The sequence below is a fragment of the Sceloporus occidentalis genome, unplaced genomic scaffold, assembly GCF_023333645.1.
Source record: "Sceloporus occidentalis isolate IW3139 unplaced genomic scaffold, rSceOcc1.0.p SCAF_1, whole genome shotgun sequence".
NCBI lineage: Eukaryota > Metazoa > Chordata > Lepidosauria > Squamata > Phrynosomatidae > Sceloporus > Sceloporus occidentalis.
Genome location: NW_028316981.1, coordinates 90,722,592 through 90,747,890, shown reverse-complemented (window position 1 = coordinate 90,747,890; position 25,299 = coordinate 90,722,592). Strand labels below are relative to the sequence as shown.

At 42.2% G+C, this 25,299-nt stretch overlaps 1 protein-coding gene across 1 annotated transcript; it reads left to right on the top strand.

Moving 5' to 3' along the window:
- Positions 1-276: 276 nt before the first annotated feature.
- LOC149321801 (neuropeptide Y receptor type 2-like) lies at positions 277-22,012 on the top strand. Its single transcript, XM_089502410.1, has 2 exons — positions 277-534; positions 20,395-22,012. The coding sequence occupies exon 2, from the start codon at positions 20,457-20,459 to the stop codon at positions 21,615-21,617; it is 1,161 nt and encodes a 386-aa protein (XP_089358536.1). The 5' UTR covers positions 277-534; positions 20,395-20,456; the 3' UTR covers positions 21,618-22,012.
- Positions 22,013-25,299: the final 3,287 nt, after the last annotated feature.

The window sequence follows — 25,299 nt, the reverse complement described above, 5'->3', positions numbered from 1 at the left end:
TGATCTGCTGGATTCCTGGGTGGTGCTCTAGAGATGATGCACATCATGCTGTCTGTAACCTATATTTCACTGGGAAGGGAGCCAGTATAATCATCATAGGACATTTCTGCTAGGTTCTAAGCCCTGCAATGGCTGAACAATGCATGAGCAGCAGCGGCAACCGATGTCTCTCGCTTCCCCCTCATTCCCCCTCTCTCTGTGCTTTGCTGTTTGCTAAACATACTCCCCCCTCTCCCTCTCTTTCGCTCATTCAGTATCTAACGGAGCATCCAGCTCTTGTGGGGTAATGATTGTGTCAGTCACATTTGGAAATTGAAGCCTGGCTCACCAACTCCACCAAGAATGAGATAGGTCTCAAGAAAAGGGTAACTCTGTAATTTGGGTGGCCTTTTCCCCTCTCCTTCTCTAAAAGAGTTACTTTGAGAAAGTGGTTCTTTTTATCTTGGCCAGTGCAAGCTTTCAAACAGTAGAAGACGAGTGGAAGGGCAGAAACAAAGAGCTTGGCCCGATGGAACAATGAAACAATAAGTTCAGGTAAGCGGCTTTGCTTTTATTTGTTATCCAAGAGATCTTTTGTAATTAATTATGGGGGAGGCATATTTTTATCTTTCATTTGCTGGGTGACTTATGGAAGGTAGTTGAGAAAGAAGTAGTGAGAATGTTTCTCACTATGCAGCTGCAATTTAGGATATTTCAGCTTTGCCATCCCTGATAAAATAGCATTTATCTCCTGTTTAGAGATAATTTTAGGCTGGTGACAGACAACAGATTGAAGGTGATAGGATAGGACAGATTCCCATAGTGTATGAGTCTCTCTACATTTGTTTCTTTGGATTTACTGTTGTCTGTGGTCAAACAGGTGTAGCAGGTTTCCAAAACCTAGTGCCCAGTTCTGCAAAACCTGTGAATGAACATTCATGCAATGAACAATGAGTGTCACATCACCTGCCTTGTGCTGAAAATATTTTCTCTGGCAGCAGTCTCAGGTGTTGGGACTTTAGAGATATGTGCAGCACACAATCCTGCTTAGGACCACTTTCTCCAAATCCTCCTGTTGTAATGGACTACAAATGCCATTAGTCTCAGCCAACATGACATGTTGGTTGAGGATCATGGACTTTGTAGTCCAACACATATGGAGGCTGTAAGGTTGCTAAAGGCTGTACATTTGAAAACATTTGTGTGGTGAGATTGGGGCTGGCAGATTGATAAACAGTGTGCTGAAGGAAGTGTCCTTGGTCAGTATACTTTGCTTCTTTCTATCCCATGAGTACAGGACAAATGTCTTAGAGATTTTTGGTCTCACCCTTCCAGGCAGTTTTTGTAAAACTATCTCAAGTCATTACCTCTTTGTTAGCACTGTTATAAGCACTGTCCAGTTAAAAGCACTGTCCTTCTGGGGTATATCCACAGATTTACAGAATGGACAACATTCTTTCTTGTTGCAATTGCTGGAGCATCTCTACATGTTCTCAATATGCTTTTTACTCCATATACAGAATTAAATCAGTGGGTTCTTGAGCCTTTTGCAAGTCTCTGGCAGCACCAGGAAACTACTTCCTCTATAGGAATTGTTGTTGTTGTTGTTAGCTGCCCTCAAGTCAAATGACAGTAACTGGAGTCATGGTGATTCTGTGGATGAGATATCTCTAAGATTCCCTGTGCTCCACTGCTCTGCTTAGGTCCTGAATACAGTGGTGCCTCGGGTTACGAAATTAATTCGTTCCGCTGTCAATTTCGTAACCCGAAAGGCTTTCGCAAGCCGAATTCCCATAGGCGCTAATGGGGAAAAGCCGCGATTCCGTGTGAAATCGCGCAGAAAAGCACCAAAAGTTTTTTCGTAACCCGAAAAAACTTTCTTAACCCGGAACAATAATTTCCTATGGGTTTTTTTCGTATCCTGAAAATTTCGTAACCTGGGTATTTCGTATCCCGAGGTACCACTGTATTCAGACCTGTGACTTCCCTAATTAAGTCTAGCCATTGGGCATGCAGTTTTCTTTTTCTGCTGCCTTCCACTTTTCCCAGCATCATTGTCTTTTTTAATCAGGTCTTCACTCTCATGTGTCCAAAGTACAACAACCTCAGTTTAGTCATCCTGGCTTCCAGGGAGAGTTGGAGTTTGATCTGTTCTAGGACCCACCTTCTCCAGCACATAACAGAACCTTTTCATTTTGCACCCCTAAGCAAGACCGGTGGTATGACTTCTAGGGATCACAGTCATGGGATGTACAATATGGATATACCACCTGCAATGCTCCCACAGTCCCTTCCCAGTACTCCTTCTTTCCATCAGCATCCTATTGCCTTGTTTGTAAACATAGTGGCCAGGCAATTTTACAGGCACAAATGTTCACATTCTTGGACAAGAAGAATGGTACCCAATCCAGTTCAGTTTTCTATTACTCACTATAATGATCAATTTATATATGAATTTAGGAAGAGAATACCCTGTGTTTCCATGCTACTGGGCTCTTATCACTGAGCCAGATAGATTTCTATTTGCTCCATGTGTCGTTAATGTGTTGCTCATCTCCATTTTCCATCTTCAGACAGGGAATTAATGTTATGTGCCTCAAGATATCAGTTTTTCTGGCTGCACTCCAAAACACACCTGAATAACTCCTAATGCATTGAATTTCCATGAAGTACTATACTTAGAACTATGCTGCTCATCTGCCAAGGTTTTCATAAGCATATAGATAGCTGTCTGTGAAGTAAAAGCCTTGTTGAAATGATGTTCAAAAATTCAACGCAATTCAGCCCTGGTTAAAGCGTTGGACTGGGGCTTGGGAGAACCATGTTCAAGTCCCCACAGAGTCTTGAAATTTTGGTATCCTTTGGCCGGTCAGTTTCTCTCATCCTGACCTACCTCACTGGATTAAGAGGATAAACTGGGGAGGAGGAAAGTTGTACACTTACTGGAGATGCCAACAAAAAATAAGCAAAAATATAACAAAAGGCATAACCTTTCAACATTGCATGATATTTCATTCTAAATATTCTGAAAAGTGTTACTTTTTAGCCTGAACATTCTGTTTTTATTTTAAAAACACAGAAGTGTGTGTGAGCCATTGCTTACTGAAGCTGGAAAGGGTCTCAGAACTTGAGGACTGGCCTGAAGATTTTACCCTTGAGTATTTCCATACATTCATCAAACTTCCAGTTTGTAAATCTTCTATAGCAGTGCATCTCAAGCTATCAGATGTGGGGGGCTGACAACTGTTACCAGTGTGCCAGGGGCTGTTTATACCTGTTGGATACAACTGATTCTTTCTTTCCTGGGAACTTACCAAAGCCCAGCAGTTGATGGCTTCAGGACTGATCTATGGATCACCACTTGGGTAGCACCTCTGGCCCTCACTTGCTGCTGTCCCAGGAAACATCCTACACTATGTTGTTCAGCTGCTGTTGTCCATTTCTTCATTCTGATGCTTGTCTTGGCAGGGCAGCAGGAACTTCAAAAAACAGGTTATTGGGGATGAGGGGCATATGGTTGGTGTGCGTGTGTCAGTATGTGTCATTCTTTCTGTGTCATGTGACAGGCAAAAATTATTTTGCTGCAATCCTGGATAAAACAAAATAGAGTCTGGAATAGAACCGATTGCCCCCTTCTGGCAGCATTTTACAGTCCCTTGATCTCAGAGATGGGAGAGTCTTCCTTGCGACAGTTTTTCTTCTGTCCATCTTAGAGATATGTGCCTTTATTCCTCCTAAATTAAAAATATGACAGATGAAAAAGATAAAGAACAGCTGGCAGTGCCAAAGAAATAGCCCGCTATTCTTGCAATTAGTCATTTAGCAAAGAACTTAAGTATGAAAACTGTACCAGAAATCATGAGGTTTAGTGTTGTGGAAGTTTTCAGATAACAGTACCTTTCTAATCTCTTGTTTGAATTGGCTTCCCATCCTTGCCTGACCTCACTAACGCCTTGACCTGCTATTTGAACAAGTTGTTAGTGACCACTCAGCACTGAGGACTGGTGCACTTCCCAACTCCCATGTGGCTTGCAGGTGTCAGATGTGCTGCATCCTTTAAAGCTTCCTTCTGAATTCTCTACCGTCTGTGGTCAATCACTTACCGATTCTTCATCAGTTCACCTCTTTGGTTGTTTTTGTTGGAAGCTTTTGCAAACACAGAATAGTTCCAATAATGTCCCCTCTAATTTCATGAAGATTTTAGGAAAAAATAACTCTTTGATTATTGCTGAATATTGATACATTAGTGATATTGTTATGTATGAAACAATTTTACAGTGCAAATTGAAGTACAGTATACCTATGCAGAAATAAGTTTCACTAAGTTCACTGGGACTTGTTCCCTAATAATTTGTACATTTGTATACAACTGAGTTGCATACTTATAAATTACAATGAAAAATAAGTAAGTAGTTAGCATTGTGGTGTGATCCAATGCAGTTCATGGGGGGGGGGGGGGGGAGATATGTCTCCAAGTAAGTACTCAGTGGATGGCTATTTTTATTTTTTGGAAAAAGCCCAATGAGTTTCAGCCTATGTGTATATTGCAGTGGCCTTCTTCAGGGGCAAAATGAAATCAAACTTTAGAATGTTTTAGAGCTGAAAATCTCATTCAATTTGCTGCACCAAACATGAACAGTTTATTTCCTGTGGATTTCATTAGGTGCTTTCCTATTCAGGTCTATTCTAAAATACCAAATCCTGCTTGAGTACAGTGTATATAATACCACTTATCACCTGAAAAATTTGAAAGACAAAATAAGTCCAAAAACAAAGTTCTTTTTTTTTCTAACCTGTTGTTGCGGTGTGCCTGACTTTTCAGACCTACACTACTATTATTTGGCATGGTTCCATTCTTGCCAGTCACTTCCATCAATACAGAATACTGTTACAGAATTACAACAAGATCATTACTGTCCATCTAGAAGTGCAACCATAATTACTTAGTTGTCCTTAAGAAAAACACAATTTCTTGCAGTTTCCTGAAACTTAATGTTGTTGTGAGCCTTCAGGTTGTTTCCTACTTATGGTGACTTATGGTGACCATAAGGCAACACATCACAGGGTTTTCTTGGCAAGATTTGTTCAGAGCGGATTTGCCTTTGCCCTCCACTGAGGCTGACAGAGTGTGACCCAGTGAGTTTCCATGGCTAATTGGGAATTTGAACCTCCAGAGCCACAGTCCAGTGCTCCAACTACTGTACTATATTGTGTGTGAGGTGGTTCTGTTTGCAAAGGAGTATAAAAAAGGCAGCAGCCTAAATACCCTAAAGGCATCAGATCCTGTCAGATCTTGGAAGCTAAGCAGTGTCAGGCCAGTTAATACTTGGATGAGAGACCACCAACCAATACCAAGAACTGTAGGATATATTTCAGAGGAAGGGACTGTCAAAACCACCTCTGAGTATTACTTGCCTAAGAAAACCCTCTGTCAGGTGACTTGAAGGACTGCACACATGCACACACTCCCATACACAAAAACAAAGTCATAATCATCAGTATCCCTGAGGAGGGGAAAGAATGCTAAGGGCAAACAAATGGAAAGGAGTCTTAATATAGTTGCAGTAGTAATAATGACACTTGAGGCAACACAAGCAAATTAGTTACAACAAGGAATCTCATTTTAAGTAATTACCGAATGTGTTTGGAGCTAAGGGAAGCACAGACAGTAAATATTTCCTTTGAAGCAAAGATAGCAGAGAACATAGTAGAAATTTAAGGTCGATAGAAGCCACTGTGGAGATGGATCATAACAAACACAAACTTAACAGCTTCAATAGTTGGACTAATGTCTGGATTCTTCTTGTTTGTCTTTCCTTTTGCTGCTCTTTCTGAAGGCTCTTTTATGGATTTTAATGGTTTCCTTGTAGCTTGTGTTTGCTTTGCCAGCCCTCTGAATGTAGATTTTGAAAAATATTTATAGAAAAAGATTAAAATGTAAATGTTAAAATCAAAACAAATTGGGAGGACTTTTGTGTTTATTCTTCCACCACTTTCTTCTTTTTGTATCACCTAGCTTGAAGAAGAGTTCTAGTGAACTTGATTTTTTTTTTTAAATTGGTCTGAAAAATAAAATAGTCTGGCTGCAGGTTGTCCAGCTGTGTTGAGAAAATAAAATGGAAACAAACACTGCTGTCATTTTTGTTGTTTCCTTTTAACAACTGGAGAAAAGATCCTGAGCTGGAAGACAGAAACTGTAATACCTTTTTGTAATTTCTTCAAGCCTTATGCATAAACTTGATAATAGAAACTGCTTCCATTCACTGATAATCAGATTTCATCTGGTGCAAATAGACCAGTAGGTCTGCAGTCCTTCATTTTTCAGCATTTGATTAGGTATCATTGTGATTATGGAGAGTCCTCTCCCTGCTTGTAGCTTTCATTGTCATTTTCCTCTCCTCTAAACACTTCCTATTCCATTAGAAGGCAGGATGCAATAAAAACTCTCTGCTCTTTAGGGAGAAGGGTTTTAATTAATTAATGGTTTCCACTTGTCTCCAGAGTGTGAGTGTGTCTGTTGTTATCTCTGTACCTCTTTCTCATTTTTCAGCTTTTATCTCTTATTCTACCACTTCTGCCTTCAAATATCCTTTCAGGAAAAACTTTTAGGTAAAGCTCAGATTTGTGAACAGTTTGCAGAGATCCAAAAATACACTGATAATAAGTGAAGACCAAACCTCTAGGACACAGATTCAATGTCCAAATTAAGAAAATATGTTTTGAGAAAAGGTTTGATTGAGAATAAAAAAACTTTAACAAACATGGAAAGTTATTATTGATCAGCAAAACCTGATTGTACAATTAAACTTTTTGGAACAACTTTTAGGTCATGTCAAAAGTGGAGCAATATACTAATTATATCTTCATGAAACAATTAAACTATAAGATATAATACTAATTATATCTTCATGAAACAATTAAACAAATGATTGTTTGGACTAACTTCCTAACTGTCTCTCCAGCTAATCGAAATCCCAGGTCAGAGGGAGCTATAAATTTTGTTTAAAAATATTCCAGGAAATTCAGTAGTAAACAAAAGAGATGTAAAGACGGTCAGCTGTGTCACTCTGTTTAAGCAAAACTTACAGAGACCTTTGTTGTTGTTAACTGCCCTCAAGTCGACTTTGAACTTTACTGCATTAAAGTTGTAACGGTCCCATAGCGTTCTTAAAGTGACCGTTCCTGGAATGGGAGGCAGCGGAGAACGCATTTTACTGCACAGCGGGAATGCTGCTGCTGCTGCTGCCGAGCATTCTCAGCCCGTTCCGGAAGTGTTACAGAGGGGCTGATTTTCGGGAATGTTTGAGAAGCGTTCCTGAAAATCGCCCCTGGGGAGCACTTCCAGAATGGGATGAGGATGTTTGGCGGCGGCGGCGGCGGGAGTGTTCCCACTGTGCAGTAAAATGCGTTCCCCACCACCTCCCATCCCCAGAACGGTCCGGTTTGGAACGCTGCAGGACAGTTCCAACTTTAATGCGGTAAAGTTCATAGACTCATGGCAACCCTGTGGATGAGAGATCTCCAAGACCTCCTGTTCTCCTCTCTGCTCCTCACTGCAGACCTAGGCATGTGTCCTCTCTGGTTGAGTCTAACCAACTGGCATGTGGTCTTCCTCTCTTTCTACCACCTTCCACCTTTCCTAGCCTCATTACCTTTTCTAATAATCATTTTTTTTCTCACTGGCTTCCAGGGATAGTTCATGCTTGATCTGTTTTAGAACCCATTTGTTTGTCTTCTTGGCCATCCACAATATTTTCAGCAGGATCAGTTAGGATTGTCCATCCAATCGTATTTCTAATTTCTAAGAATGGTTGTGAAAGTATGGTTGTGAAGAAAGCTGACAGAAAGAAAATCGACTCATTTGAAATGTGGTGATGGAGACAATTTCTATGGGTAATGTGGTCTGCTAAAAAGTCAAATAAATAGGTCCTAGAGCAAATCAAGCATGATGTCTCTCTAGAAGCCAAGATGTCTGAACTGAGATTGTAGTACTTTGGACATATCATGAGAAGACATGACTCATTAGAAAATACAATAATGCTTGATAAGGTGGAAGGCAGTCCAAAAGAGGAAGACCACATTCCAGATGGATAGACTCAATCAAGGAAGCCACGGCTCTGAGTCTGCAAAACCTGAACAGGGCTGTTTATGGTAGCAGTGACCTCATGAGGGTTGGTGTCATCCCAGTGATATAACTCATGTTGTCACTGCCAAGTAGGCAGCTAACCCAGGGAGACAATATGGCAAGAGAGCCGGAAAGGAGTGGCAGAAGGAGAAGCACTGTTAGGGGGCACCCCTTTCTGGGTGGGATGGGGAGCTGCTGGTTTGTCCAGGAAAGGAACGAGTTGGTGACAGGAATCATAGAATCATAGAGTTGGAAGAGACCTCAAGGACCATCAAGTCCAACCCCCTGCCATACAAGAACTCACAATCAAAGCACCCCCAACAGATGGCCATCCAGCCTCTATTTAAAGCCCTCCGAAGAAGGAGGCTCCACCACAGTCTGAACAGCTCTTACTGTCAGACAGAAAGTTCCTGTGAAACAGCTCTTACTGTCAGGAAGTTCCTCCTCATGTTTAAGTGGAATCTCATTTCCTGTAGCGTTAATCCATTGTGCCATGTCCTAGTCTCTGGAGCAGCAGAAAACAAGCTTGCTTCATCCTCAAGTCCATGCCTGCCACCCCCCTTTCCTGGCCTGGCCAGCAGCCCTGCCAACACCCAGAAGGGGCTGCTGGTGGCAACAGCACCCCACTGTCACCAGCGGGCACAGAGGGCAGAGGTGCCTTGGCTGGCAGAGGGAGGCATCTGGGAGGGTCTTTGGATGGATGTTGAGCAACCACAGCACCAAGTCTCCACCTCCCTCTGAGGTATAACCAGGTGTGGTTTGGACCCCACGCAACCCCTAGTGATGCCCCCTGGATGGTAGGGTGACTTGCAGTTCTGTCATTCATAGAGTCTTCATAGGTCAAAGTCAACTTGATGGCAGTTAACAACAAGGCAGTACTAACACTGGCTTGGGCAGGTTTGGGATAGATACAGAAGGGAGCGGAACATTTCAACCCTAATTTTGTGGATCCCCAGCTTGTCACAGTCCAAGGGCAATCTTAGGGTATTTGTTTGAAACCACTTGGTCCCCCAGATCGCCCTATGGATTGAGATCACTCTAAGAGGCATCCATGCCCATTTCTGGTTCTGGAGTTATTCATGACAAAAAAAAGTGGTGGGACATGACAACAAACATGCCTACCGGTAGTAATTACAAGGATGAGCAAAATTAGGATGTTCCCATTACAGATAAGCATCTGAATGAATTTTTCCTTCAGTTTCTAAATTTCTAGCCTTGTAGATCAGACATGGAAAATTGTTCATACCTAGAACTCTTCTATTTGATGCAGTTGAATTCCCTTGTAACTTTGCCGGCCCTCTTTCTTTGGATGCCTAAACTGTATTTTGAATGCTCAACTGAAGTTTTAAGTTACTGCTTGAAATCTGAGTGCAGAGAAAATTTCATTGGGGATGGGACAGAATTCTTATTTATAAGGGCAATGTACTCATTTTTGCCCCCTCTCCATAATTGTAGTTCCTGTAGTAGTATCCCTGTAGCAGTTCCAACTCTGAGTCTCCAGATGTTGCTGCATTTAATTTTAGACAAAGTCCCAGGGATTCTGAGTTTTGTAGTCTAATCATGCCTGAGCAGCCCATATTTGCCAAAGTGCTGCCCTGCAAAATATTGTTGGGTTGCACCTCCTAGCATTCCTCTCCATGGGCTTTGCTGGTTAGGTCTGCCAGGGCAACATCTTGAGGACTGAACTTTGCCTACCTAGGTCTACAGGTCTGCAGATAACATGCTAGAATTCCAGAAAGCTGGTGAGACAAAGCTACTTTTTCAAAAATCCTGCTTATTCTTCTTCAGCAAACCTTGCTCTTTTATATATTTCTTAACTCTTTCTACAAATTTACCAGGAATGGACAGCAAACTGATTGGCATGTCATTTTCTGGTTCTTGCTAGCTCCCATTTCAATAATGGGTGTTACTCTGGCACCACTCCACTCTTTTAGTAATGAGGCTGATTTAAGTGATGTTCTAGAAGAGCCACAGTGGAGCTCTTAATGAACTCTCGGGTATATGCCATTTGGATTAATGATATGTCAAGTTTTGACCAGCTATAGCCTTGTCCAGATAGAAAAAAGCTGTGGGATTATGCACTGATGGCAGTGAAAATCAATGCAAAGAATTCATTTAACTTGGCCTCATTGTCTGTATCCTTATCCATTGCATCTGCAACAATAATTTTAGCACTTTGTAGTAATAATTCTCTTCTTACTGATTTTGCCTTTATCCATCACTGACATCTTTATTTCATCTCTCTCAATCCAGCTGCTGTTATATAATGCTATCCCTTCTCATTTGGTATTAATGCTTTGCCTTCAATTTTGTCTTCCACAGTTTCATCTTGACAGAAAACAGAGAGAAAGATGTTATGTATACACACCTATATCTAAACCACAAATTGGGTAGAAAAGGATGTCTCTGCACCACCACCACCCAAGATTTCAGGGCAGCTCGTCACAGCAGTGAGCACACTGCTTATACAATGTAGATCCTACAAATTAGTAGATCATTGGTGTACAGCAAATGTTCAGCAGACTTTGTCATGCTGTAACTGTGCAGATCACTCTACTTCTGTCTTTCTTATATAGGTGGGGTAGATAACTTTTAGCCCTTCAGAGCTGCAAATTCTATCAGCTCTGGTCTGCACAGCCAGTGTTGAGAGATGATGGGAATTGCAATCCAGTAACATCTGAAGACGCCACAAAATGTCCATCCTGATATACAGCTCTCACCCTGCCCATGCATGCTTCCCAATCATGCCAACTGATTTAATTATAATTTGATTATAGCTATAATAACAGTGCCATGGTGAAAGGTAACATGATGCAGTGGTTTGAGGACTAGACTTGGATTAAGATGGAGACAAGGGTTTGAACCCTATTTGGCCACAGAGACCCATTGGGTGACCCTGGGAAAATCACACTCTTTCAGCCTCAGAGGAAGGCAAAGGCACACACCCCGCCAAACAAATCTTGCCAAGAAATCCCCATGATAGGTTTGTCTTAGGTCCCCATAAGTCTGCAACTACTTGAAGGCACACATGAACAACAAAACTGTACTGATAGGTGAAATTCCTCTACTTTGTAAACACTCTTTAAGCTACTTCCTTGTACATTGCCCAGTAGCATAGGATTGTCCTGCACCATGTCTTCCCAGTCAATAGCAAATTATCACCAGATCATTTTATGAGTTCTCCCATCACTTTCATGATTTAACCTGCATAACTTACACCAGTTTTCAGTGATTTCTCTTGCTTCCTGATAGCCTGACTTGCTAGAAATATAAAGTTAATTTATTGATTCAGATATTAAATTTTCCTTCTGAAATATATTTGAATCATGGGGATTCACATGATTAAATGATTATTTATTTATTTTTTTGTAATTCAACCATAGAGGTGAGCTGAGAAATCATTTCCCTGATATCTAGTTTCTTCTGTGGAAGTATTTGAGCATGAGGGAAGCTTTGTGACTCCAGCCTGCTCTTTACTGTGCAGCCCAGATGTAGCTATATCGGCTGATTGGTATATGTCAAAGTCTTTCTCTACAATTATTGGACAAGGCTTGTGCCTTCAAAATAGTTCATATATGCCCAGGCTACTGAGAAAACTAAAATTTGACACATACATAGTCCAGGACGTCTGTTTTTTTTTTCTAGTAAAGGCAAAAATAGTGCTCCAAAATTAGTAAGAAGTTATTCCCAGTTCAGCTAGAAATCTTAAATGTTTGTGTGTATATAATCTAAAACACACACACTGACTGCTGGCAAAGCATGAAAACTGGACATTTTAACATCTGCTCCTCTAAACTTGGGAACTGAAATCTGTCATAACAGAGGCCAGTGAGCCACAGCAGAGCAAACCTAGCAAACATTTCATTTCAATTGAGTCCTTTGTTTCTCCTAATATTGGATCCAAGGAGGCTCACAACCTATTTTAAAACAAAATACAGTGATGAGGGAGCCCTTCTAGTAGCATGTTCTGTCCTTCTCCCTCTCTACTTACTTAACTACTTAATTATCTGGCACAGGATAGCAACATTTCTGTAGAATGAAGACAAATCAGTGGCCTGTACTGTCTGCAGGATCTTTCACAGATTTCTCTTTTACTTATCATCTGGTGCCTGTGTATCCTGCTCTTTAAGAGGTGGTAGTCCAGCAATATCAAAAAGCCAACATTCTGCAAGAGGTCCAGAGGACCCCAAAGGAGATCTCCCATACAGCAAGGATGGAAAAGAGGTGGTCCTTGTTGAATTGCTGTTCCCATCATCCTTGTCCCATGTAGTTTATGGTGAGGGATGATAGGAGTTTTAGACCAGCAATATCTGGACTTTTGCTGTCCTTGCTTACAATAACCCTATGCAATCAGGATTTAGGACTTGTACTACCACTATTATTATTATTATTATTAGTAGTAGTAGTATCCCACTCTTTCCCCAGAACTGGGACTCAGAGTGGCTTCACAACATTTAAAAACAAACAAAACAAATTAGCTAGAGTGAGGCAACTGATTTAGGTGGCAAATACTGGTGCCCTTCCCACTGTTCTTCCTGACCTCCCTTCAGTTGGAGCACACAGCTGTGTGGTTCTAGACCCCCTTAATTAGTCAGTTGTTTCTGAGTTGATGGAAAGATACTATCTCACATTGGGTGAAATAAGTTTCACTTACCTCTGTAGGAGGGATGAAGAGGGATACCATCTTGCCCTTTGCCTTAGGTAGCAAAATGTCCTGGCTAAGCACTGTGTTGACCACTGCTGGCTGAGAAACAGTGATTTCAGAGGAAGATCCACACCTCAGTAATACAGGGCTTTGGATGTAGAAAGCCTGAAGTTCAGTGCCTTGTGTTTCCAGTTAAAAGAGTCTCAGGTGGAAGACCTTGGAGAACTGTTGTTAATATACAATACTGAGCAAGACAGACCAATGATCTGACTCCACATAAGGCAGCTTTGCGTTTATAGTCATGACTGAATAGGGATTTGAACTCAAGTTCTTCCTAGCCCAACATGTGCCTATTGCATTAGACCAGTTCTCCTCCTCGCATTGCCTTAGCTGATGAGAACATAAAAAGATCCATATTGGTTCAGATCAAAGCCTTATCTAACATGGCATTCAGTTCATACAGGGAACAACCAGATGACTATAGGAAACCCACATCCACAACTGTTAGGCATGACACTAGGTAGTTATTGTTGCATATGAGTATGAAAAAGGGAAATTATCAGAAAAATAAATAGTCTCATAGAGATTTTACAAGTGTTTAGTCAAGACTGCAAATAAATGCTCCTGTCTGTTGCTTCATCTAACCCAAACTGACTAAATGCCAGAGATTGTCCCATATAATCCCAGGAGCATGGCTGAAGCTTGTAAACTTGACTTGGTATATGCAACCCAGCACATTTCAGCTTGTTTTCTCAAGCTACGTTGCTTTCTGTTAGGGAGAGTCTCATGGTATGACACTAACCAGTCCAAAAGCATTGCTAATTATTATCTTTGATCAGTATATAGTACTAGCTGTCATATTATAAACAGCAGCACTGTTCTGCTTCATTTCTGGACAATATTAATTCTGAAACATTAGCCTTAAAAAAACCCATTAAGTCTCAGTAATTGCAGTTATTATACCCCAACAATTCTCTAATTACTGGCTTTCAGAAACTGAAGCGTTAACACTCTAAAACCAGTGGGTGTTAGTGTCGGAAAATAATTGAAGGGAAAATTTATCACACATTGCTCACTGTCCAGCGTCTGCCCAGTTCAGATTGTTTGCATGGGAAGGGATGAAACTGATGAATATGATGGCTCTTGCCAAGTTGAAGCAAAGGGGACATTAAAGACTAGTATGGCAGTAAAGGAAAAGCTATCATGGCTACAGGTAGCATAAAGGTATGTCAGATGTTTAATACAATTTCCAGCATCCTACCTTGTCCAAGTAAAATTCAACATCTTTATCAATGACCTGGATGACAGAATTGGGAGCATACTTATCAAATTTGCAGATGACACCAAATTAGGAGGAATAGCTAATACCCCTGAGGATAGGATCAAAATTCAAAATGACCTGAATAGACTAGAAAGCTGGGCTAAAGCTAACAAAATGAAATTCAACACGGAGAAATGTAAGGGCAGAAAAATAAAATGCACAGATATAGGATGGGGGACGCCTGGCTGAATGAGACTAAATGTGAAAGGGATCTAGGAGTCTAAGTAGACCACAAGTTGAACATGAGTGAACAGTGCGATGCAGAAGCTAAAAAGGCCAATGCAATTTTAGGCTGCATCAATAAAAGTATAGTGTCTAGATAAAGAGAAGTAATAGTGCCACTGTATTCTGCTTTGGTCAGGCCCCACCTGGAATATTGTGTCCAGTTCTGGGCACCACAATTTAAAAAGGACATTGAGAAACTGGAGCATGTCCAAAGGAGGGTGACTAAAATTGTGGAGGGTCTGGAAGCCATGCCCTATGAGGAAAGCTGGGGATGTTTAGCCTGGAGAAAAGAAGATTAAGAGGTGATATGATAGCCCTGTTTAAATATTTGAAGGGATGTCATATTGAGGAGGGAGCATGTTTGTTTTCTGCTGCTCCAGAGAACAGGACCCGGAACAATGGATGCAAGCTACAGGAAATGAGATTCCACCTCAACATTAGGAAGAACTTCCTGACAGTAAGGGCTGTTCGACAATGGAACACACTCCCTCGGAGTGTAGTGGAGTCTCCTTCCTTGGAGGTCTTCAAATGGAGGCTGGATGGCCATCTGTTGGGGATGCTTTGATTTGGATTTCCTGCATGGCAGGGGGTTGGACTGTATGGCCCTTGTGGTCTCTTCCAACTCTATGATTCTATGATTCTATGAAAAGTGTAATACTCTGCCCACATAATTCCCTGCAGCTTCTAAATGTCTGAATAGCCATTAGCTAGAAGTGGCAACAGGCTGATGTCACTTAGAAGGCTGCTAGTAGTGGTGGTGATGGGTGTTGTGCAGGGAGGTATTAAATACCACTTTCTGCAATATCTGAAAAAGGGCAAATTTCTTTTTAAACTTAACTTTATAAGTTGTTGCTGTCATTTGCCATCAAGTTGAATTTACCTAAATGGAGCTAAAATGTTAGGCACAATTGAAACGTGTCTAACTGAAATTGGAAAAAATTGCATCCACAAGCTGATCGTGGCTCAACTTAATATCTACAGATAGTAAATTCAAAATTCTGAAGATGGAAGGGTCATTTACAGCTCTTATATGCTGCTGCTCCATAACCAATGTGGGGGGGGGGAGGAGTGAACTCGGTTATTATCCTGTACTTTATCATGTAATTCATATCTCTTTCCCTCAAACATGAAGATACCCCATATGGTAAGTAGCAGGGGCAGGAGAGTAGAAAAAACGTAGAATACCTAAGGTCAAATATGGCTCATCATGACCCTCTGATTGGTCATTTTGAGGGTTCCACATATAGAGCAATTAAACTAAACTTAACTAAAATAAAATTTGCTCACTTTTTATCTCAATATCATCAGATTTCATGTTCAATTTGGTGGTCAATGACCCCACTGTTGTACAAGGAATATGCAAATAAGCAGAAGTTTTCTTGGTAGTAGCAATGTAGGTATCATGCTGGCCTTTATCCTCACAGCACTACACAGTGATATTCATCACAATTATAACTGCTACCACAGTCATAATGTCATATCATTTCAGTCTCTGAGAGCAAAGACATGCACACTCAGGGCAGAGAAAGGGAAGAAAGCATTTAAGATTAATTTGAGGAAGGAATCGTTTCTCTTTGAGGCCATTCCCACTAGAAAATAACCCAGTATGGAAACCAGGTTATTTCAGGGTCGTTCACAATGGCACCAAGTAGACTTGGTGCAGTTTTCAAGGTGGGGTGGTGGTGACAAAAAACCCCATTTAACCCATTTCTTTTGGAACTGGGGATTTTACTGCATCTTTTCAAAAGAAATTGTCTTTTTTTTACCAGCCACACATGGGAGTGGGGCTTAGGGGTCCCCCCCCCTCTTTCTTAAGAAATAAACCACAACAGACTCCACTCCCAAGTTGGTGCAAACAAAGCTCTCACACACATATTATATTGCATTTATACCCCACATGTAAACCCATGTGTTTTCTTGGTTGAGAGAGTGTGACTTCCCCCAAGACAAACCTATCCTGGTAGTTCAGAGGGGCTTGCCATTGCCATACTCCAAGACTGACAGAGAGGGGGAAGATTCCCCCAAACAGTGTCACGTAGATGCGTATCATTTGATTGGTAGTTTTTTTAAAAAGAGAATGATCGAAATGTCAGCTCCATTTTAAATCAATACAAATGGTAATGTGAATGTCAACAGGGTTAAATTGTCATGGGCAGCTTTGATTGTGGAAAACGTAGTGTGAACTTCGATTCGGTATTGTATTGATCATGCGATCCAGATCTATTCAGCTAAAAAACATAAGTGTGAATGGCCTGTTATAGACTGCCAAAATAAAGCTGCTTCGGGTCTCTTTGGAGGTATGCTGTTTTAATGATGCATGCATCCAAAGAATCCGGAAGCTGTACCAAAGCTGCACTCCAGTGCTTAGGAATGGAGTGTGGCTTTGGGGTGACCTCCGGACTCTTAGGACCCATGCATCATTTAAATAGCATACCTCCAAAGAGACCCGAAGCAGCTTTATTTTGGCAGTCTGTAACAGGCCATTGACTCCTTTGTTGCATATCCCAACCAGCAGAGTTCAACAGCCAGCCAGAATGCTTGCGGTAATCCCAAGAGGTATTATGAAGTCTGTTCTACCAAGTGATAAATGAACACTGGATTGTTTATTATGAATTACAACATAAACCCAGCCACAGTCATTGTCTGGCCAGCCATTTCCAAGCCTGTCCCAATTTGTTTAAAGAGCCACAGTGTGTATTTGACAAACATATTTGAGAAAGCCGCTGCAAGTTCAGGGTAGATGCTCCGTTCCAGCTGCAACTTTTCGACCACTGTCTTTAAACTAATTATTTGCAGCTCACCCCACTAATGCCAATGACTGCTCATGATTGAGTTTTTCAAGAGTTAGTTATATAAAATATGTAACAGTTTATCTGGAGAGAAATAAATTAGGTTGCCTGGAAACAAATGTAGATACACAGTCATCACATTTTCAGGTTCACAGCACCTTTCTTCAGATTATGACAAAATGGTCAAAGCAAACGTCTGGGAACATTCTAAAGGAGAGTGAGGAGAGGCTGTACATGTTGTAGGAGGAGATAATTATTATTTAGATGCACAAAGGATAAAAGTTTAATGGAAGTTTATGATGATGGAATTTAATGGAAACTGTAAAATTAGAGGCTGCATCTGGCACTGGGAAAGAAACAGAATAATTGTGTATGAATCTGCATCTTTAGAGTAGACCACTCATGCATGAAACCCACTTGATTTCTTTCAATGCCAGCAGTACAATACAATCCCAATCTTACATTATTTCCACATCTGGAGGAGTTCTCTTGTATCCTGTACTGTACCAGTCTTTCTTTCTTTCTGGGGCTAATATTGCAAATCCTTTGCAGAATTCAAAGCAGGGAAATGGTGAAGGGGAAAAGAACAACTACTCTTTCTAGCAGTGTGGCCCTGAGCCAGATCACCCCACTGTTGTGACTATTTTTAAACAAAGGGAGGCAAAACATTAGGAAAAAATATCAACAGTTATCAGCAATGCACAGAATACTAAAGAGAAGACTAAAAGTACTTAAAAAATAAGAAAGCACTAAAGTTAGAAATTGTTGATTTTTTATAGCATTGTGAACTGATTCTTAAATATTTAAAATGTGCATATGATAGCTGAAAGCTCTGTGTAAATATACATAGGACCTGGCTATGGTATGCACTAATAGCCATGAGTGGAAGTCAAACTAGTTGTGTATATCCTCCAGCTTTTCATGGCTGAAAACCAGGACACATGTGGCCAGTCAACATCAGCGTGAGGTCAAGATGACAAATATTATGAATGAAGAAGAACAAACAATCAATGAGAGGCTGCTCAGGTTTCTTTTTGCTTGACCCTACTGGGAAGGTCAAAATTCCACCCCTTCCTCTCTTCTTACCCCTCCCCACTGAGCTGATACTTTTTTGCACTTTGAATTCAGTTTGCAGCAACTGAACTAAGCTGAGGACATAGAGGGAAAATGGAAAGAGGAGAAAGTGGGACATTTTAAAAGCGCCTAAAAATAGGATGCCAGAGGAACAATTGGGACTGTTGAATGTTATGGATGTATTACCAACACATTTTACCTCTTCATTCTTCATTCTTCAGGAATATGTGCTTCAACAGTCAGACTTGAAACATAAACATGTTTATCTTCCAAGGATGAAGTAGAAGACAAAGCAAACTAAATACAAGATATGATGTTGAGAACAATCATGTGCTATGACAAACAGATGTCTTTCACTCTTTGAAGGAACATCTCTTCCAAATAAATTGTAAATGTATTAGCTATTTAAGATAATCAGCCCCTGAATCAGCTCCTTTGGCCCAAGGTTGCTAGTATTATACACCTGGAGATGATCCAGTAAATTGTCTTTTCTGTAATCCTGCTTTTGAGGGAGTATTTAAGCCAGAATGCAATTTCTTAAGGGTCTGATAAGGCTTCCACATGTTATGTTTGACACCCCTATTTGTCCTCTTGTGTGCATATGTACAATCTGCCCTTGCCTTATGCGGACTTTGCATACACTGCTTTGAGCATATGCAGTCCACAGGTGGCAAGGGGGAAAATAGTGCATGCTTCGCAGGATAGGCAGTTTTCCCCATATCTGGGGCAGTCCAGAACGGATCTCCCGCATTTGGGGACGGAGGACTGTATGTGTGTTTGTGTATATACACAGATACTCAGACACACACATGCATACACATACAGGTTGAATATCCTTTATCCAAAATACTTGGAATCAGAAGTGTTCTGGATTTTGGTTTGTTTTTTTCTTTGGACTTGGGAATATTTGCATATACATAATGAAATATCTGGGTGAAGTCTAGTTTACCTTAAACACATAGCCTGAAGGTTATTTTATACAATATTTTAAATAATTTTGAGCATGGAACAAAATTTGTGTACACTGAACCATCACAAAGCAAAGGTGTCACTATCTCAGCCACCCATGAAAAAGGTTTTGGATTTTGGAGCATTTCAGATCTTGAGATAAGGGATACTCAACCTGGAATTTATACAGTTGCCTGGACCTATATATGTTTGTTCAGATCTGAGGGCTCTCAGCCCATCCTATGCCACTGGGACCCCCAAGATGGTGGGCCTATCTGAGAGCAACATAGATAGCAGCAGTAGCAGTCACAGTCTGATAGACTGAAGGTCGTTTACTGTATATTTCCCATCATGTTTCAGAGAGACACCTGGGTATTTTGAGACAGATTAATGGCAATTTCTGGGCTCATCTGCCTTGCACCATTTATATCTGAATGCTGGTCAAAGCTCGGCTGGAATTTCACTGGCAGAGCCTGGAAAAGTTATTTATTTGGGCTATACTTCCCACACTCTCCCAGCCAATACAGCCAACTGTAGCTGTAAGAAAAATAACATTTATCAGCTCTGTTGTGTAGTGGGCCTTGCCTGAGAACTGAGGTTTTAAGAAATACTCAACAAAGTGGTATGAAATGAGGCTTGATCCAGACATAAGTCCCACTGTGTTCTTACAACCCGGTAAGTATGAAGAGAACTGCAGCCTTAATAATTACTCATGGGCAAAGCTATTTTTTAATTATTTTCTTCATGAGCCCTTATCAATTTATATATTTATCTGTATTCCTTACTATCCTTTATTCCTGTTTCATTATTCTGGAAAGCAGAGCCAAGGTCACCAGAAACTACAAGAAAGGACAGACTATAAACTAATTACTGGCCCTTCTTGATTGCTAAATAGGATATACTGTTTAAATGATTGCATCAGCATGGCATTTGGAGGACCCTTTTTAATCCATTCAATATAAAATAAATATAATTTGCAAAATAAATAAATTACTTTATTGTGGTTGCTGCTTCAATCATTCAATTGTAGTGCGTTTGTCAATATTAATGTTATCATACAGTTACAATAAAATGGGAACAGGGTCCAATTGGGTCAAGATTTGTTTTCAGAATAGTAACTATATATAAACCACCAATATGCCATTTTTACACCATGATAGGAATTTACAGAAGGGTCTTAGGATGGTTTGCATATGTCACTGTAAACTGTAAACTGAAATGTGAAAAGCTTTTCTCCCTCTTTTTTAAAAATATTTTTTCTATTGTGTTCATGTTTTCCTATTCACAGACAAAGCTGCAAACCTAATATAAGCCTCCACCCTGCACATAAAACAAATAGAACAAGAAGGCATGGGGCTACTTGATCAAGCCAACAACACCATTATTCTAGATGGTCGCATCTTGGATAAAACATTGTCCTTTGGCTGGCACACAAAGAGCCTTGGTACAGCAAGTGAAGGACTCCAAGGATCCAATGATGTTATGATGGACAGCACCAAGATCCTGGGCGTCCAGATCATACTGATAGCTGCCTACTCCTTAATCATTTTGCTGGGATTCATTGGCAACTCCTTGGTCATCTACATGATAGTGAAATACAAAACTATGAGGACTGTAACTAACTTTTTCATAGCTAACCTAGCTCTGGCAGACTTAATGGTGGACACACTCTGCTTGCCGTTCACCTTGGCCTACACACTGTTGGATGAATGGAAATTTGGGGCTGTGCTTTGTCACTTGGTTTCCTACGCGCAAGCTTTAAGTGTTCATGTCTCCACCCTCACCTTGACTGTGATTGCTCTGGACAGGTACAGATGCATTGTTTTTCATTTAAACAGCAGGATTTCCAAAAAAATCAGCTTCTCCATCATAGCTATTACATGGCTGGTTGCTGCTGTCCTAGCCAGTCCACTTGCCATCTTCCGAGAGTACAGATATGAAGAAATTCCAACCATCAATCTCAGAATAGCTGTCTGCTCAGAGAAGTGGCCTTCTGAAAACAGGGATGCCACCATATACAGCTTGTCCATGCTCCTCTTGCAGTATATTCTTCCCCTTTCCATCATCTGCTATGCTTACATTAGGATATGGTTCAAGCTGAAAAGCCACATCAGTCCCACTGCTAGGAATGACAGTCATTGTCGCAGGAGAAAGACCACAAAAATGCTAGTCATGGTGGTAGTGGTGTTTGCAGTCTCTTGGCTCCCCTTCCATGTGTTCCAGCTTGCTGTTGACTTAGACTTGGTGCTCATCTTCCATGACTATAAACTGCTTTACACTGTGTTCCATGTGGTGGCCATGTGTTCCACTTTTGCTAACCCTTTGCTCTATGGCTGGATGAACAAGAACTACCGGAATGGTTTCCTCATGTTTTTCCGCTGTCAGAACAAGCCGGAGAGACTGTATACTGAAGGATCGATCAGGGGTCGGTCCTACACTTTCAGAGCCACCACCTTGAATGGGAGCATCAAGCACTCAACAGGCAATGGGCAGCTACCAACACAAGTTTAACACACAAACTGCTGCATCTCTGCAAAGGGGCTAAAATACCACTGAGGAGTAGCATCCATCTGGAACTTTGGCTTTCCTAAAAATAGTAATGTGTTGTATTGCCCAAATGCTACTTGTATTAATATCATAGCCAAACAAGTGCACTTTGTCTGTTTGTCCAAAGTACCTCATGTACTGTCCATTCTGTTTCATGAAGCAAGCTAATTAATCCATGCCTCAGGTTCACTGATGCCTGTTACGTAAACAGTGGAAAACAAGTTGTACACGGGGTGCTTTAATTTACAAAACAGTTTAGCCCTACTGTTATCTGGAAGAGGGGGCAAGATTATTTAACTGTTTTAGGCATCCAGTAGGCATGAAAAATATCGGCACCAATACTGGCAAAATACAGGACTGTATGGTACATATTAAATTGTATATTCTTTTGACCTGTCTTTCTATTCATTTGTGTTTCTCATCCCAGAGTCATTTCCTTTCATTCCTAGACCTGATTTTTAAGACTGAATTACTGGTGTTATATTATGGGTATTTTCTGGTAGGTGTACAAAATAATAATAATAATAATAATAATAATAATAATAATTATTTATATACCGCCCTGTGGCAAACCAATCCGGGCGGTTAACAACAGTAAAATATAAAATATAACAATTAAAAACACTTTATCCCTCCCCCCCTTAAGACAATATTAAACAGTATAACATATTAAAAACACAATATCAGCATAAAAACAGCAATTAAAACTAAAAACCCTGATATCCCTCTGTTGATCCTCGACCATCACTAAGATGGGGCCACGGGAGGAATGAGGGAATCAGGGAACCTGGGCCGGGATGGTTAGTCTGGAAAGGCCTGCCGGAAGAGATCCGTCTTGACCGCTTTTTTAAAGCTGTCTAATGATGTTATCTGACGGATCTCATTCGGCAGGTCGTTCCAGAGTTTGGGGGCGACAGCAGAGAACGCCCTCTGGGAGGTCGCCGCAAGCCTAGATTTTAAAGGCTGCAGTAAGTTCCTCCCAGAGGACCGGAGAGCGCGGGGAGGATTGTGCGGGAGGAGGCGGTCCCTGAGATAGCTTGGACCCAAGCCATTTAGGGCTTTAAAGGTAATAACCAACACCTTGTACTGGGCCCGGAAGCTGATAGGCAACCAGTGGAGGGACCTCAAAACCGGAGTAATGTGGTCCCTCCTAGATGTTCCTGAGACAAGCCTGGCTGCCATGTTTTGAACCAGCTGTAATTTCCGAGTCAAGCACAGGGGTAGCCCCATGTAGAGTGCATTACAGAAGTCAAGGCGTGAGGTTACCAGCGCGTGCACAACCGTCTCGAGATCCCTTACTTCCAGAAAAGGGCGCAGCTGGCGTATCAGCCGAAGCTGATAACAGGCACTCCTGACCGTCACATTTACCTGATTTGTCATCAGGAGCGACGAGTCAAGGAGCACCCCCAGACTGCGATCACAGTCACTGGAGGAGAGTGTGACCCCATCCAGGACTGGAGGTTGCAACCCAATTCTTGGTTTCGGGGCCGCTACCATGAGCACCTCCGTCTTGTCTGGATTCAGTTTCAATCTGTTTTTCCTCATCCAGCCCATTACCGCCTGAAGACATTCATTGAGAGAAGAGATGCCATCAGAATTCGAGGCCGACGAACGAGATACGGAGAAATAGATTTGGGTGTCATCAGCGTACTGATAACACCCAGCACCATGAGTCCGTATTATCTCACCCAGTGGCTTTATATAGATGTTAAATAACATCGGGGACAAAATAGCCCCCTGAGGAACCCCACAAGTGAGGTACCTCTTACTGGAGCTACAGTCCCCGAGTAGCACCCTCTGAGACCTGCCCGAGAGGAAGGACCGGAACCACTGCAAGGCAGTGCCCCCGATACCTAACCCCCTCAGGCGGTCTAAGAGGATGCCGTGATCTATAGTATCGAAAGCCGCTGAGAGGTCTAAGAGCACCAACAGGGTCACACTCCCCCTGTCAATGCTCAGACGTAGATCGTCGGTCAAGGCAACCATGGCAGTCTCAACCCCAAAGCCTGTCCTAAAGCCGGTTTGAAATGGGTCTAGATAATCGGTTTCATCCAAGACAGCTTGGAGCTGAAGGGCAACCGCCCTCTCGATCACCTTGCTCAAAAATGGCAGCAATGACACTGGCCTATAATTCCTCATATCCAGGGGGTCTAGGGAAGGTTTTTTCAGGAGTGGCCTAACCGCCGCTTCCTTTAAACAAGATGGAATATGTCCTTCCCTGAAGGATGCACTGATGATATCCGTAAGGAATCTCATCAGTGCATCCCCCCCTGGACGGCCAGCCATGATGGGCAAGGGTCAAGAGGGCAAGTTGTCTTCCTCACCTTACCAAGCAGTTTGTCCACGTCATCAGTACTCACAGATTGGAACTGATCCAGTATAACTACATCGGCGGAGTCACTGGACGCCTCACCTGTCGACTCTGTTCTAATGGTGGCATCTAGGTCAGCTCTTATCTGAGAGATTTTGTCTGCAAAGAAGTTGTTACACGCGTCACAGCAGGCCGTCGTCGGGTTAAGTAAGGGATTTGGCGCAGGGGGCACCTGCGTCATTTCCCTCATCACCTTAAACAGCTCTGCTGGACGGGACTCTGCAGACGTAATACGTGCAGAGGAGAAGGCTCTCTTCCCTGCACGTATTGCCTCCCGATAGGAACGAAGAAAGTTCCTATGGCGAGTTCTGTCGGATAAGAGTCGAGTCTTCCGCCACCTGCGCTCTAGCCGTCGTCCAAACTGTTTCATCTTCCTCAGCTCTGGCGTGAACCAGGGCCTCCGATTTGGGGCGGGATGGCAAGGGCGCTTGGGAGCGATCGTGTCGATAGCCCTGGTAAGACCGGTGTTCCAGGTATTGACCAGAGCATCGACAGGATCACTGGCATTCCCAACCATTAAACCCTCTAAGGCTGTCTGGAATCCAATGGGCTCCATCAGCCTTCGAGGGCGGACCATTCTAATGGGTCCGCCACCCCCGGTGGGGCAGATATTGGCTCTAAGTTTCGTCTTGACCAGGAAATGATCCGTCCATGACAATGCGGAGGTACTTACCACCTCCACCCACGGATATTCCTGTTCCGTACTGAAGACCGCATCGAGTGTATGACCTGCACAATGTGTGGGCCTTTGACCAATTGGGATAGGCCCATGTTTGTCATGGTCTCCATGAACTCCTGAGCTGCACCTGTTAAACTGGTCTCGAGCGGGATGTTGAAGTCCCCCAAAACTAAAAGTCTGGGGGTCTCCAACAACAGCTCAGAGACCAGCTGTGTCAGCTCGGTCAGGGAGTCTGCTAGACAATGGGGTGGCCGGTAGACTAGCAAAATCCCCAAACTATCCCTGGTCTTCAGGCTAAGGTACATACACTCAAAATGGACTGTGTTCCGGACAGGTATCCTGGCCAAGGTCAGATGGTTCTTATAGACTAGAGCCACTCCGCCCCCCTGCCCACTTCCACTCACCTGCTCACTGACAGAGTACCCAGCTGGGAGGGCCTGCGCCCATATGGCAGTGCTATCCTCTCCCAGCCAGGTCTCTGTGAAGCAAGCCAGGTTGGCATCTTCATCCAGGAGGAGGTCCTGGATGATATGGGTCTTGTTTTTTACCGACCTGGCATTGCAAAGGAGCAGAGTGAGGTTCTGTGGAATGGTTGG